Source organism: Camelina sativa, chromosome 11 (assembly GCF_030686135.1).
Source record: "Camelina sativa cultivar CO46 ecotype springtype chromosome 11, ASM3068613v1".
Classification (NCBI taxonomy): domain Eukaryota; kingdom Viridiplantae; phylum Streptophyta; class Magnoliopsida; order Brassicales; family Brassicaceae; genus Camelina; species Camelina sativa.
In genome coordinates this window covers 44,394,536-44,411,558 of record NC_141890.1, presented here as the reverse complement: position 1 = coordinate 44,411,558, position 17,023 = coordinate 44,394,536, and the positions used below count along the sequence as shown (strand labels likewise).

At 33.3% G+C, this 17,023-nt stretch overlaps 1 protein-coding gene across 2 annotated transcripts; it reads left to right on the top strand.

The window, feature by feature from the left end:
- Positions 1-5,003: 5,003 nt before the first annotated feature.
- On the top strand, positions 5,004-7,183 carry LOC104725973 (uncharacterized). 2 transcript variants are annotated; one of them, XM_010444724.3, is made up of 4 exons: positions 5,004-5,372; positions 5,579-5,737; positions 5,847-6,334; positions 6,563-7,183. In XM_010444724.3, the coding sequence occupies exons 1-4, from the start codon at positions 5,030-5,032 to the stop codon at positions 6,932-6,934; spliced, it is 1,362 nt and encodes a 453-aa protein (XP_010443026.2). In that variant the 5' UTR covers positions 5,004-5,029; the 3' UTR covers positions 6,935-7,183. The 2 variants fall into 2 exon arrangements, 1 of the variants encoding a protein (XP_010443026.2); XR_015573108.1 differs by having other exon boundaries at positions 5,008-5,372; positions 5,833-6,334.
- The last annotated feature ends 9,840 nt before the right edge of the window (positions 7,184-17,023 follow it).

Genomic DNA, 17,023 nt, shown 5'->3' with positions numbered 1-17,023 from the left:
CCATGTGTATAAAAATCAATAGTCTGATTTGTGTGTATTGTAGCATAAGAGAAATATAAAAAGAGGGACGTGCTATGTATGTATATAAATTAACTTTGATTGTAGGGTAATCCAACACCTAATGAGTATGAATTAGATGCTAGAAATTGATAGTTTAAGGAGTAATACAGAATGCTTCATCATTTACTTCTTGTTTATATTTTCCTTTTTTCATTTGTTGGTGATGAAAGCTTCTTACTAAATACACCTTAATCATAAGTAGTGCTCAATAGAGCAAGCAAATTTAAAACAAGTTGTATTCGGATTAAAAATGATGTATTTTAATAATATACGAAATACTCCAATTAGTTAGTACATTTTTTGCTTGGTTGTGTGATTCAATGTACATTATTATTATATAGTTTGACTGAGAATAAAAAATTTCACTTACGGTTATAAACCTTTTTCGTCTTTTAAGTAGTGCCACGTAAGCTCTGTGTCATATAGGTGCTTTTGCATGAAAGGGAAACAAAAGTAACGGTTAAATTTTGCCGCAGCACAAAAATAAAATAAAATAAATAATCCTCACTCTTTGAAGGGTAATATCGTCTTTGTAAGATTCGAATCGAATCTATCTCTTGTACTATATCCTAACTAAGATATATTTGGATTTTTTTTCCAACAAAAAAAAAGATATATTTGCTGAATTGAAATTTATTTCAAAAAATCGAGATAAAGTTCATAATATAACCTACAAAATCTTCTCTTTTAAATTTGCTTAATTAAAAAGAGTAATTACGGTAAAATTTGCTGAGATTATATTAAAAATTTACGGATATGCCACTGTGAGAGAGAGTCACGCGAAACACAGTTCAGTAGGGTCCAAAACTGAGGAAAAAAAAATGATTGCTTTAAACCAATCAGGGGGACCGGATTTTTTAACTTGACGATAGCTAATAGATTAACGCCACGGTGGATATTTTTGTACCGGTTACCTGGAGAATGAGTTGTCAATTGTGTTCGTAGCGGTCGTTTGTTTTGTGTGTTACTGTGGGTGACAGAAGGTAACCGGTTAGCTTGGCCCACGTGTGGCTCATGCAGCATTACACGCGTGAGACTTGTGTTTGCCTTTTGTTTTTATTTTTTTTTAGATTGTAGTTTCTGTTGGGTCCTTTGTAATTAATTAATTAATGGGAGTTTTATTAGAGAAATCATAACTCACCTCTGTGTGTGACACAAGATAAATTCTGTTTTATATGCATGGGACCTATGTATGTATGTATGTATTGGAGAAAATTCAACTTTTTCTTTTTTGGGTTTATTCTCAACAAATTAAGAAACTGATAAATGTTATGTTACTCACGTTATTTTCGTATCATGAAATATTTTGAATTACTTTTTAGGTTGATTTGTATGTAACGGACATGTTGTTCAACAACCAAGAGTATATTTCAATTGACAGTTATGTCCAAGTATTTGATTTATGATTTATACAATCTTTTTTATGTTTTGATTGACTATAGTAGTGAACATTTCTATATTATGAATGTTAGTAAAATAAATAAACTCTAACTATAGTTATGATATTTATCCCATCAAAAATTTATTTAACAAGTATAATAAACTTATATTTTCAACATTTTCAAGTTAGTAATTGTATGTTGTATTACTAATGATAATATATTTTTTTATAAGTTATTTGTCGGAATAATTGTTTCTAATTCCGACAAAATCTTATTAAGTTAAGATCGGTCTCTTAACGACAAACATATTTTGACCAAATATTGATAATATAAATTGTTTTGTAGTATATTAATATAATAAAATAGAGATTGTTAGTAAGAATGATCGTGAAACAATAATTAAAAGAAATAAATACATTTTTAAGTTAGCACTTGTATATTGTATTACTAATAATGATATAATTTTTTATAAGTTATTTATCTGAATAACGGTTTTAAGTTCCGACAAAATCTCATTAAGTTAAGATCGGTCGCTTAACAATAAACATATTTTGATTGAATATAAATAATATACATTGTTTACGTAGTATATTAATTTAATAAAATAGAGACCGTTAGTAAGAATGATCGTGAAACAATAATTACTTGAAATAAATACATTTTTAAGTTAGTAGTTGTATGTTGTATTACTAATAATGATATAATTTTTTTTATAAGTTATTTATCGGAATAATAATTTCTAATTATAATAAAATCTCATTAAATTAAGATCGGTCTCTTAACAACAAACATATTTTAACCGGATATAGATAATATATATTGTTTTTGTAATATATTTATATAATAAAATAGAGATTGTTAGTATGAATAATCGTGCAACATTAATTACTAGAAATAAATATATTTGAATTTATTTATCAGTACTTGTATTTTCTTAGTACCGACAATGATTATTATAATTTGTTTGATCTCACTAACGTTTTCTAAAACGATAATAATAGTTTTATTTAAGTTATTTATCTCAGTAATGATTTTTAACTTTGAACATGCCCACTTATAAATTTCTTTAAATTAGGTCGATCTTTTGGCATCAAGCATGCATCTTTATTAATTTCATCAAAATAAATCAACTTTTTGACATCAAACATTCTTCGTAATTAATTTTATTAAATTAGATCGATCTTTTGAAAACAAACACATTGTTTCCGATGATGGGTAATATATATCCAAATGTTTTAGACTTTTAGTATGTTTAATAGAAGTAAGTGAAGACCGCTAATAAGAATGGTTATGAAAGATCAATTCCACCAATAGTTAATATTATTTTTATAAAAATTATAATATTTCAATATAATAAATGATTTGATTTTACTAACGTTCTCTAAAAAGTATAATTACATATTTCTTTAATTTATTTATTTATTTCAACAACGATTTCTAACTTTGAACATGCTTTCCTATTAATCATATTAAAATAGATCAATTTTTTGGCGTCGAGCATGCTTCCTTATTCATTTCATTAAATTAGATCGATCTTTAGGCAACAATCACATTTTTACATATGATGAATGATCCTAAAAGGACAATTTTAAAAACAAAACTTATATAAAATTATTTATGAGTAATTTTTTTTACGGATGCAAAGTTGACAAAATTTTATAAAAATATAACCATTTAGTACAAAAGTTGGTTTTATCTCACCAAAGTTCTCTAAAATTGTAATAACATTTAGTTATAAATTATTAATCTTCTAATGTATGTTTCCTATACTCTTTTTCAGTCTTAGTGCCAAGAGGTGCACTTGCCCATCTATTCTTTGGGCTAGCTAGATAGATCATAGGAAAGTATAATTTTTAATGTTGGCTAGTACGAAATTTATGGTTCTTAAAGATCAAAACTTCAAATCTTCAGTGTATCAGAGTAAGCAAACTGAGATGGGAAATAAGACATAAAATAGCTATCTAGAGCAGGCGGTACAACACGACTTATATAACAAATGTAAGGCTTATGCCTAGCAACTTGTCTTTTTCATTATCGAATAAATTAATACCAGTAGCAACTAAATAACCGACCACACAATCAAGAAGAAATATGTCGTTATCAAAACCTTCATAAGCTTCTCTATAGTACTTCTTTTTCAAATTCTTCTTCACATTTTTATAACCTAAATACTAGTGATGAGTTATATACATATTTTAATAACTATTAGTTTTTAACTTTTAAACCAAAAAATGAAAATTTAAAATACCGAATGTTACCTTTCATTTTAGAAAAATCTATTCCAAAAACCAAAAAATAAAAATCTCAAAACCGAACATCATCAAAAAGAAATCTCAAACGAATGGTTTTATTCTCTCTCCTTCGAGACTTGTCCTTTATGGCGTCTCTTGGGTCTAGTAACTGCTCTTATTTTCTCCGGTGAAGCAATTGTCCACCGACATATTCCCAACGGAGTAATTTGCAGGCTTCCCTATGATAAGGTTGAGAATCACCTTAAACGAATTGATTCCATTTGCTTCCCTTTTACCAATCAAAACCTTTTTTCCCCCAAAATTTCAGATATCAAAATCTATCAAAATATTTCAGAAATTTGGGGAACTATTTCAACTTCGACTTGGAAGAAGAAGAAGCAAATATGGATAAAATTTTCTCTCGTCCATTGTCCCTCTCAACAGAGGTGTTATCTTCCGTTCGATGATGATTCGTTTACTCGTCTAACCATTGGCGGTGTTCTTCCGGTTACATCCGGCGTTGTCTTTCCCATGGATTCATATTCCATCGGCCGTTGTTTCATACTTATGCAATTTCAGGGGCAAATCCTAACGGCTTTGCTTTGGAAGAAACCACCATGGAGAATAGTACGAGATCTTGGTTTTGGAATCGTACTTGCCTCCACTATCAGTGCACATGAGGTTAGTAATTTACCATATATATGGCATTCCAAAATAGAACCAGTGCAACAATTATATGGATGTTGGAGAGACACACTGATATTGGAGGCTAGGAGGAAGGGATATTTATATGAAAAGTCGGTCAGAAAATATTTATCATTATGTCGACAATCATGGATATTATCTACAATTAAGAAAGATGTCATTTCTTTGTACAAGAGATGGCAATATGTATATGGTTTGCGATGTAACAGATGGATCACAACTACTGATTTTCGAAGAAATTATTGGAGTTTCAACAAAAAGATGATAACCAGAAAACGAAGATTGAAGACAAAGACAAAGAAGGAAAATAACAGATTTATTACTTTGTTAGGTATAAGTCTTACCTAGTAAAGGAAGCAGCGTGTAATTTCACTTTTTCGATTATTTCGTTTTACTTTACTATTGGTTGTATATGTATGTTGATGAATAACTATGTATTTTCTGATTCAAGATAATAAAATCAGGTTAACAAAAAAAAATCTCAAAACCTAAAATTTGAAAGATTTGGTTTAGCAGCATTCGGACCGACTCTCACAAAATTATCATCTACAAATTATAATGGGCCTATAGGATTCTTCTGGCCCAAATAAAGCCTACGAAAGGTTCACCATCTTCTCCTACTCATCGCAGATTCGACTTCGAGTCTCTCCGATGGATCTTATATGTAATTCGTATGCCAATGACTCCGACGACGAACCTGAACCAGTGGCCAACGAGCGTTTAACATCTGGAACCGCCGGCGCCGCACCTTCTATTCATCTGAAGCGTCCATATCCGTTCCCAGAGCAGCGACAGTACAAACCATCTCGTAGACCGTATCCTCCACCACACGGTTCCTATTCGGATCCTCAAACGAGCTCCTCGGTTACGTTGCCGGTTCCAGGTCGGTACGTATCAAAGAGAGAGAGATCACTTCTAGCCTCTATTTCAACGAATCCGAGTAAAGATCAGGGTTCCGATTTGAGTCAGAAACTTACCTCTAGCTCTCCTACTGGTAATTTCAAATCAAGCTTAATCAATTCGCTGTTAATTCGGATTTAGAATTAGAATTTAGTATTTGGTGTTAGTTGTTGATCACACAATATTAGCGTAATTGTTCTTCTTAAGTTTGAGTAAATTGCTTAGTGTTCGTTAATCTGCGTCATTAGCTTTTGTGGTTGTATCTGGCAATAAGTTACTAATAAGCTTTCTTAATCTCAGTACTCGGGAGTATCTCTGATTCTGATGTGCCTCGCCATGTTCTATCTTCGGTTACACATCGAGGATCCTCGTGGCGGACTGAAATGCCTAGTACGATGTCGATTTCGTTAACCGGACATACAAAGGCGGGTACTGCTATTGATTGGTCTACAACTCATGGTATGTTCTTATTGAGTCTCTACGGATTAAATTGGTTCTTGTTGGTGCCAATCTTTTTGTTATATCATCATTGGCCTCATTCATTTGTTCATTAGAGGTTATTTTGCAGTTCATCTTCTTGCTTCTGCGGGGCTGGATGGTGCTGTTTACGTTTGGAATGTGTGGAGCAATGATACTAAGAAGAAAGTACGGGGGTTTCTTCATCACAATGCACCGGTTAAAGATGTAAAGTGGTCAAAGCAAGGACTATCTTTGCTTTCTTGTGGGTATGACTGCACGTCGAGACTATTTGATGTTGAAAGAGGGGTGGAAACACAAGCTTTCAAGGAGGATCAAGTCATTGGAGTTGCTAAGTTCCATCCAGATAATTTCAACTTGTTTCTTTCCGGTGGGTCAAAGGGAAGTCTTAGGTTGTGGGACATTAGGGCCAACAAAGTCGTGCATGAATACGTTAGAGATCTTGGGGCAATTCTTGATGTTGAGTTTATCGCGGGTGGGAAGCGGTTTATCTCTTCAAGTGATGTGTCTGGGAGAAATATAAGTGAGAATGCTGTTATAGTTTGGGATATTTCGAGGGAGGTTCCTCTATCTAATCAGGTCAGTTTATCACTTTCAATAACCTTCTCCCTGTCATTTCTTCGAATTCAGTATTGAAAAAGGATTTATTTGGTTTGATGAAAAGTATATGTATGTCATTAGTAGAGTAGAATTTGTATGCTAACAGAGTTAACCTTAGATCGGGGAGGTAGAGATAAGCTGCATCTGTAGACATACAGCAGAACATGTTTATTTGTATTGAATTTTTGTAGTTGTTTCCCCCCTCAGGTCTATGTAGAAGCATATACATGCCCCTGCATCAAACGTCACCCGCAAGACCCAGTCTTCATTGCTCAATCACACGGAAACTACACTGCAATCTTCTCAACAAACCCACCTTTCAAACTTAACAAATACAAGAGATTCGAAGGTCATTGGGTCGCAGGTTTTCCAATCAGATGCAACTTCAGCCCGGATGGAGAAACATTAGTCTCTGGCTCATCTGACGGTTCCATATACATGTACAATTACAAATCCACTGAGCTCATTAAGAAGCTCAAGGCTTATGAACAGCCCTGCGTTGATGTCACATACCACCCCGTTTTGCCTAACGTGGTCGCAGCTTGTAGCTGGAATGGACAAGTCTCTGTTTTTGAGTGATCTCACAATGGTTAGTAGTAGTAGTACAAATAAAAAAATTATGGTCTCACCATTGTTGTAGTAGCTTAGGAGATGGTAGAAAACGAAATAGAATGGGGCAGTAATTGTAACCAATATCCCTGTTGATCTCGTCTAAGGTGATTGTATGATTGCAAGAAATTTCCAGAAAGAAAAAAACGATGGAGAGGGGACATGTTTGAAACTTTGTCAGAAGGCAAATTTAATCAATTTAAGGGTTTAACTTTTAAACGAGATTTTGTAGTGAATTTTGCTATCTGGAAAACGAGTCAGAAATTTTTCAATTATTACTATCCTGACTATGTATGTATGTGAGCGTGAGACTGACACCAAATATATGTTCTCTGATGTTCTCAGAAAACTATGAAATTTCTTTTGACTTCGTCTTGCTAACTACAACAAAAAAAAAAGAAGCTCTTTATATTTACTCATAGATGTTGGTGAAGTTTTGATTTTTCAGCCCATTTTCCTCTTCAGAGACTAGCTATTGATATTAGTGTATATAACCCTTTAGAATAAATAAAACATGGGGTGCACACAAAAAAAAAAAATAGAATAAGTAAAACATATTTATTGCAATCGAATTCATATCCTCTATATACTAAAAGAAAAGCATTCTGGAGAAAAAAGCTGATGTGTCGTCGCTAGAGAACTTAGTACCTAATTTATTGTTCACCCTCAATATTCCATAAAATTACATAAAACTGTCATTGCTATATATATATATATATATTTGTCAACTGTCACTGCTGTTCAATTTATTTATATACACAATATTTTGCTCCTATAAACTCTAAAATTAGTAAATATTATTTAAAAATTGATAAATATTATCTCTTACATATTTTCTAAATTAAAATAATTTTACTATGTATTGTAATACAATAATATAACTATATTATGATATGTAAAAATATATATATTTAAAATCATATCTTCAGAAATATAAATAATGTTACCTTTCTAATAATTTTATAAAGCTCTAATGATGAAAAAATCAAAGATCATTTAAAACTGGCTCAATGTTTATTCTTTTATTAAAAACAATAACTATATTTGCCCAAAAAAACATATGATCACCAATTAAAATGACATGAATATATAATTTAATTTGGATAACTATGTAGTTAAACATTATATATAAATATGTAGTTATAGTGTTTTTACAGAAATCTTTAACTTTAGAAAATCCAGTCCAATAAAAATGAAAATAAGTAATAATATTATAACAATATAATAGCTTAGATATATAGGGATCTAATGACCAATTAAAATTTATAAAATCCAGTGATATAATACCATAACTAAGACCAATTATATAAGGGATCTAATGACCAATTATAGTCTTCCCCCTCACGTAACAATTTTGTAATTTTATTTCTCCATCAATTACGGACACATATATTACTTAAAAAAACTAATAATATCCCAATTAATAGATTTCTCCTTAATAAAATACCTTCTCGTATCTCTTATATAAAATACTCACGCTTTATATCACATTTTATTATTTTCCCTTCTCTTACTATATTATTTACATTAAATTGTCATTAGTATAACTAAAGAATATTTCATTCAATAATTGAAAGAAATCTATACTATTAATTGGGGAATACACTTAAGGGTTAAAAAAAATCATACCAAATATACATGTTGCCAAACTGACCCAATTTACATATTAAGAAGAAAAAAAAAATTAAACAACAGATTTATTATATTTTAGGAAATCGTTCAAATTAGTTCCATAGTAATCAGGTTATGAGAATTTTGTGTTGGTATATTCATGTATGATAAAATATGGGACGAGAATTTTGGGAACAAGAATTCAAGCAGAACATATGCGGACATACTATTTGCTCATATGAATTACGAGGAATGGAGTTTTTTTCGGGTCAAAAAAAATTTAAACATTGCAATGAGACATATTAGACGGGTTTGATCGCTTGACAATTATATTTTTTAAAATATTATGCAAAAATAACTCCGCACGTACGTGCGGGTCCGAACCTAGTCAATTTGTATACGTATTGGATAAAAACATATTTTGAACAAAAGGAATGAAATATATATTATTACTCAATTAATGTGGCCAGTGGCCACTAATAAAGTGTGTTAGTAAGTTTGATTTCCCACCATCAACTTCATATGTAAAGGCTTTTGTTTTGGGCAAATTTCATATGTAAAGGCTTTAACCCCAAATATCAGCTTGCAACTTTGCAAGTGAGTGGCACAATACACACACACACAAACAAAAAAAACACCTATTATGTTTATGTCATTATTGTTTCTTACCTCTTCAACAAGTACAAATAATATATTTAGTAAAATAATACATGTACAATTCTAAACATGTATATTTTTTTGGTACTTGAAGAATACATCTATACTAGGTACCAACCCGCAAAAACCGTGGGCTGAACTTTTTTATGAATTTTTTTAATAATTTATTTTTTCATTATGTTATTTAACTTATTTATAAAGGTTTGTGATTAAAAAATCGGTTTGCTTATATTAAAATTTTGTATTTTAAAAATGTTTATTGGAAACATGTTAATAAAATATTTGCATGTAATGAATAAAATTGTTTAAACTTTTGTCAATTAAACGGAACTGTTATATATTTTATTCGATTTGATTTTTGATAAAAAATTTAACCCATGCTGGAAAAGTTTTTTTTGATAAAAGTTGTAGTTATATAGATTTTATTCGATTAGATTTTTAAAATCTTAGCTATTATATATATATATATATTAAAGTGCGAATTAGTTTTGATTCTAATAGATTTTTTTTTTACTTTTCTACAATTTATTTTATTTTATGTGTCCCCAATTTTCGTTTTTAATTAATTATATTTATTTATTTAATTAATTAATCTTAAGTAAAGTTTTCTAATAGCAATTAAATGTAATTTTTTACACATTTTGAGGTTAGTTTCATATTTGTACTTCCCAATTAATATAGTAGGACTAATACTTTTGCACCAGTTTTTGCTCAGAAATGTTTGTTAGAAGTTTTACATTGAATGCTATTTAATGCTTATATTCATAACCAAACAAGTTTAGTTAACTTTCTCTACTATCCTTATAACCAAACACAATAAAAATATTTTAAATATTCATATATATAATGTTCTATAATTAATATAGATATTTACAAGATTTATTCCAGATTAAAAAAAATTAGTCTCCTCTTTTTGATGTTAAAATTTAAATGTAGTGAATATCATATAATACATAAAGTTAATAAAAATGTGTATTTTTCTTGCATATATTGTGATTTAAATTTTTAAAAACAAACATATATTACTCAATTAATATAAAAATGTATGTTCAACATACATATATAGTAAATTTACTGTATATAGTAAATTATAAAATTTTAAGAAGTTTATAATTTATACTTGATATATCTAAACTTAATAAAAAGCTTAAAATTATTAATATTTAAATATATTAAATTTTCAAAATTACATAAACGAGTTATATTACATGACGGGTTATATGACATTATAGGATTGAATTGATAATACTAAAAAAATAAACTATCAGTAATATGATATTTCAATACGGGTTAAATCCTTATTTTAATGTTTTAACAACACAAATATAAAATATGTCGAATCAAACTGATTTAATTAAGATTATAGTAAACAAAAATTATTGTGCGATATACGACAATTTATATATTAAATCACTAAAATTAACAAAAAAGTATATTAGCAAAATAAGTATTAAAATAGTATATTAACAAAAAAAAATTTAAAAACTTACTTCGCCGTGTATTACAGTTATAATCTAGTTAGATAAAAGTATTAGAATAAAAAGTGGATGTGAATATAGCATAAAAATACAGTCGAGTTATGTAATATATATGTATATATTGTATATACCATATTTTAAAAACATTGATATCCTGAAAATTGTCTGAATTTTTTAGAATGTCGAATTACTCGTACTCAGCAGAAAATTGTTAAACATGCTGACACAAAAGGATAATGAAATGGCGAGACACGAACCTTTTCATGGGGAGCAATTATAGAAAGTGGGATTCCAACAAAAACAGAAAACAAAAAAAGAAGTCTCCTTATCTTTCACACCCCACTCACAAGTCACAAACCGTATAAATATATTGAAGGAATCATGCATCGATGACCAAAACATACACACACCACAAGTCAACAAAAAGAGGAAACAATTATCTTTTAGGATAACCCAATTTAGAAAACGTCTTCATCTTTTTCTTTTTGTTTCTTAAAACAAATTGTTCTCTCCATCTTGTCATTATTATACCTCACCATTTTCTTCTTCTTCCTCTTCTTCTTCTTTGTCTTCTTGATCGCACTAAGTAGACAACCAAACAGTTCATTTCCAAGACATTAATTGGTCCACAAACACAAAACCCTTTAAAGCTTAAAGCTTCCCATTACCAAAGCCTGTCTTCAAAATTTATAAGTTGTATTGAATGAATCTAATTATTACCTCATTTTCAATTTGCAAGGTGTCTACTAACTATTCAAGTGCACTATTGGAAACTATTGTTATCCCAAAAAAAAATATGTAAAAAATTAACCAAGTGCAATATTGGCAATTTTATCCTCCCAATAATATAACAAATTTTTTGAAAAATCACCATTTCAATTTTTTAAAAGATTTTATTGTCTTCTTGGACCTCATATTAATATATACCTTACAAAAGCCACTCATATACATCACTTTTAATAGATACGAATCGAATAGACGTGACATCAATCTGAAACTCTTCTAACCATGATGCCGAACTTTGAATTTTTGCGTTTGCTAATTAGTGACATGATTAAAAATATAGTAATGAATTACGTTTTGATCGAAATAGAGTTATCGAAAGAGTGTCATGTGGTCTAAATTGTCAAAAACATAATATACGAACTCTTTTCAAATGCTCTTTTGAAACAAAATTAATCTCATTGTCAAAGAATAAACACTAGAAAATTCCATCAAAAACAGACTTCTGCATGACGTATGCGCATATAATTAACTTTTTAACCAGCTTAGAACTATGCCTAGTCCAACACTGATCTACTAAATTATAGTCAAATGTGATTTGATCCGATTTGTTTGCCGGTTTTATTTCCCTCTCTACTTTTTAATTTTCATGGTCAAAACCCTTTTTCGCACACTTTTCTATATTGTATTTCTCATGTTGCTAAAATCTTTTAGATAATTCAATTCAAATTTTCCAGATTAGGGTCGAGTGTATGCGTCTAATATTCTTGCTATATTCCTAACCTCCCGTTTAATATTTAAATATACTGTTTTCTGCGAACATATTAATGCACCCTATACGCCTAGCTATTATGCCTACATCTATACAACTCTATGTTTTCCACTTATGTCTTGAGTTTGTTCCCCACCTTCTTTGGTCTCCAACAAAAGATCTTCTCCTTTTCTTTTTTACTTTGTTTTCTTCTTTCTTGTATCATAACAATCTATCATTTTCTCTCAAAATTATTGTCAGCTAAAATTAAAATATAAAGGGCACTAACCATTTCTCAAAGCTACAAAACTTCATTGCATCATCCGAAACCTCACCAATTTCTAAATTATTTTCCACACCCTCAACCCCACATATCTAAAGTTTTTTCAATGATACGACAAGAATCAGCAGAATTATGATTGCTAGGACTAACCCTGTCAAAGTCATGTAATATGCCATCGTGTAAATTTGTTAGATCATGGCTCCAATCACTATTTTATATACAACGAGAGCACATTAATGGATATATATTTGTTTTTTAATTTAATGTTAAATTATATTCAAAAGAAAATAAACGTTTTTACAACTAGTGCAACAATTTCTGAAAAAATTTAGAAAATTACATCAGATTAATCTAAACCAGTCGAGATTGTAACCAAACTTGATATGCTTCATTATAGTGTCGATCCCCATCTTTCCGATTGCAGTAATTTGAGTCTTGATTTGCTTATCTGCCCAATCAATGAGATAATGAGATGGTGTTGATGCTTCTCCATGCCGTCGCCCATTACGCTCTCGCCAAAGTGTGTAAACAACCACTTGGAAAACACATCTTTGAAGAAAAGCTTCCACCCGTGATTGTTGCTGATTCGAGATAGAAGTAAGATTTGTCTCCCAGTCTGTTGTATATTGTATGCAAAAAAGCCCTTTGGCCAAAGCAGCCCACACCTCAGTAGCATAATGGCAAGAAAAGAAAAGATGGTTCCGAGTTTCTAGATCAGAGTGGCATAGGACACATGTACCATCCGTATCTCTGTTCCAGCAAAGCATATGATCCCCCGTGGATAGTTTGTTCAGAGCCGCCAACCACACACAGAAGGAGTACTTGGGCACCGCGTGAGCAAACCAGACCCCTTTGTGCCAAGCAACCACGTTCGATTCCAAGTGTCTCGAGTAGAGAACCCAGAGCGGAACATATCATTCTTGCCTTTCCAATGCAGACTATCAGGAACATCGCGACGTTGTAATCGTTGAGTGTGCAAAGCATCTTCCATGTCATTAAGGTGAGGTAGCCTATGCCGTCTCCTTCGATGGGTGTCCCATACTTCCGCTAAAGTGCTCTGTTTTGAAATCCCCATGTCAATGACTCCACGATCCCCTCCAATATCCATAAGCCTATTCATTGGGGACCAATTATCATACCAAAAAGAGGTTTTCTCCCCATTGCCGACCACCATGTTGCACAGTGGTTTAGCCATATCTCGATACTTCAGGAGTTTTCGCCATATCCACGATCCACGAGTCGTAGTATCGCTCACTGACCAAAAGGATTGGCAATAGGTTCATGTGAACCCATCAAACCCAAAAAGAGTTATCTTGTGACGCAAGACGCCACACCAACTTTAAGCAACCAACAACGTTAGCTTCCTTAAGAGATCGTAGTCCCAGCCCCCCCCCCCCAGACTTTGGCCTGCAAACTGAAGACCACGACACTTTCGCCTTATGACTGTTCATTTCCACACCAGACCAAAGAAAAGCGGAGCACAGAGAATCAATTTCAGCTAAACAGGCATTTGGTTATTGGTAGGCTGCCATCCAAAAGTTACATGTGCTCCAAAGGACTGAAGATATAAGATTTAATCGTCCTGCAAAAGATAGGGTCCGAACTGTCCACGAGCCAATTCGTTGCTGCAACTGTTCAAGCAGAGGAGCCAAGTCAGCATTGGTAAGCTTTTTGGTGATCAAAGGGAGGCCGAGATAGCGGATAGGAAACTGTCCATGAGCAAAAGAGAACCAAGTAGAGATTTGATCAGCCGTTGATGCAGGAACCCCCGCCAAAAACAGAGTCGACTTCTCCATACTAATTTTGAGGCCCGATAGTTTTACGAATTCATCAAACACGGCCACAATACCTTCCACATACCGCTCCTTCCCGTCCGAGAGAACCATTAGATCATTCGCAAAGCTTAAATAAGTGAGACCGAGATTCTTACAACGCGGGTGATACCCAAAACGACGTGCACCAGCGGCCTTATCCAACAATTTAGTAAGCACTTCCATACAAATAACAAACAAATACGGTGATAAAGAGAACCCTTGTCGAAGACCACGAGAACTCCTAAAATAACCAACCAAATCACCATTCACCTGAACAGAGAAGGAAGCAGTAGTGACACAAAGCATGATCCAATGCACAAAAGTAGGTGGAAAACACATTGCCGTGAGAACTTTCTATAAAAAACACCATTGCACCGAATCAAATGCCTTCGATATATCAATCTTGATGGCACAACGTCCTGATATTGACTCCTTATGATAATCCCTCACCAATTCAGTAGCTAACAAAACATTTTCAATCAGTAGCCAATCTTGAACAAAAGCTGACTGATTACCGGAAATAAACTTTGGAGGACCGACTTTAACCAATTTGCAAGGATCTTGGATATAACCTTATAGAGAACGTTACAACAGGAGATCAGTCTATAATCTTTCATTTCCTTAGCAAAAAAAGACTGTACTGCTAAAACAAACTCTGTCCCAATCAACCCCCATGCAGCCTTATAAAACTCAGCAGTGAACCCATCTGGCCACGGTGATTTGTCATTTGGCATCGAAAACAACACTTTCTTAATCTCAACCCCCGTGACAGTTCGTGTGAGTTGTTGAACATCCAAGTCCGAACACCGAAATGGCAACAACTGCTCCAAATCCTCAACCCGACTCCCTTCAAAATCACTAGGAACCAACTGAAGGAACTCCCGAAAATGTCGCTCTGCTTCAGCTTTAACCGCATCCTCTGTCGCAGCTATTCTCCCATCCGGACAAACTACCTCTTTGATGGTATTTATAGACTGTCGATTTGTCATTGCTCGATGAAAAATGTTATTGTTCTTATCTCTGACCTGCAACCAATGCAATTTAGACCTCTGTTTCAGGAATTTCTCCTCTAGCTAAGCCAGAAAATCCCAACGAGTGTATGCAGCATTCTCATCTGCCATCGCTTGGACAGAGAGATGATCCAAAGTCGCATGTTGTCGTTGACATAACGTGGAATAAGCCTCCTTCACACGTTTTACAAGGAAACTGAACCGGTCCTTTGCCAACCTCTGGAGTGAAGGTTTTAAGTCTTTTAGCTTCTTAGAGAATCAAAATAGGGTTGAAGTCGACAAGAAAAGTGGCTGTGTAGCTTGCCAATACTCATCAACCAAAAGATAAAATTCCTCCATCTCAGCGAGAGCGTTAATAAACTTAAAAGGTTTGCGAGAGGTTGAACCACTAGTGTCAGCTTTGAACAAAACTCGACAATGCAGATGATCGGAGCAGCCACCAGCCTCAAAAACACTGTAAGACTGTGGGAAAAGTCTTGTCCATGCATCATTTATTAAGACACGATCAAGTTTTTTCGAAATCAGATCATTTTCCCGCTTGTTACACCAAGTAAAAAGGGGGCTATGGTACACCATATCTGAAACAGAGCAGTAGTTGGTGTAACAAGCGGGAAAATGATCTGAGAATCCTGCATACCACTTGTTACAAACGGGTGGTCATCAACCTGAGAATGCTCCGCCATGTCTAAAGTTTCATTAAAGTCTCCAAATAGAATCCAAGGTTTACTTTGAATAATTGGAGAATCGTAGTGATCTCGCAATTCTTGCCAAAGCACCTTTCTTTGCTCCACTGTGTTCAAAGCATATACAAACGAGCAAAAAAACTCTTCCTCTTGATCTGGAAGTCGCACCGAGCAAGTTATCAATTGCTCACTCTTATAAAACGGACTAAGTCGCACATCTGGTCACCACATAACCCATATACGACCTCGTGGATTATGTTTATAATTCGTCATAACTGACCAATCTCGAAAGAGCTTACTCTGCAACCTCTGAGCCTTACTCTCCCGCACTCGAGTCTCCAACAAAAAACCAAATAGAAAATCAGTCCCTCCTACCTACTGCTTGATTACGGAATGTTTAGAAATTTTATTTAAGCCACGAACATTCCAAAAAAAAACTTGACATTAAGGTTAATAAGGAGGCTTCCCACTCTGATCCTTAGGGGCATCCCTAACAGAAGGAGCTAGAAGTTTGGAAACTATTTGATGAGCTGTTTTGGACTGACGAGGCAGAGATGGGCGCAATTGTACTTCTTGGCGAGCACCATGAAGTTTTCCTGCAGGTCCCGTGCCTAGGTCGAGTTGTTGAGTTGGTAAAACTGGTGCAACCGTAACAGCTGAAGTATCTGCCAATGGTGCATCCCCTTTTTCCTCGAGGCTAGGACCCGTGTCATTATCCCCCTCTTCCCCTAACACAAAGTATGAATTTGAAAGAAGAGAAACCGACGCAGAGGTTAAATCTGCAGGGCGTTTCCCCGGACTACTACGACCAGATTTTGGAGTGATCCAACTCTCCTCTCCCTCTCCAGCAACCTCCAAGCCAGTAGAGCTAAGCACACCCCGATCATTACCCTCCTCAGGAACACCCTGTTGTGTTGCAACCGCAGGAGCAGTCACTTTACCTGACACCGAGACTGATAAACTCTATTCCTCCAAACCTTCCGCTGATCCTACCAAACATGTTGTGCTAAGATTCCCCCACTTCTTATAGCAACTACACCGAGGCGGTA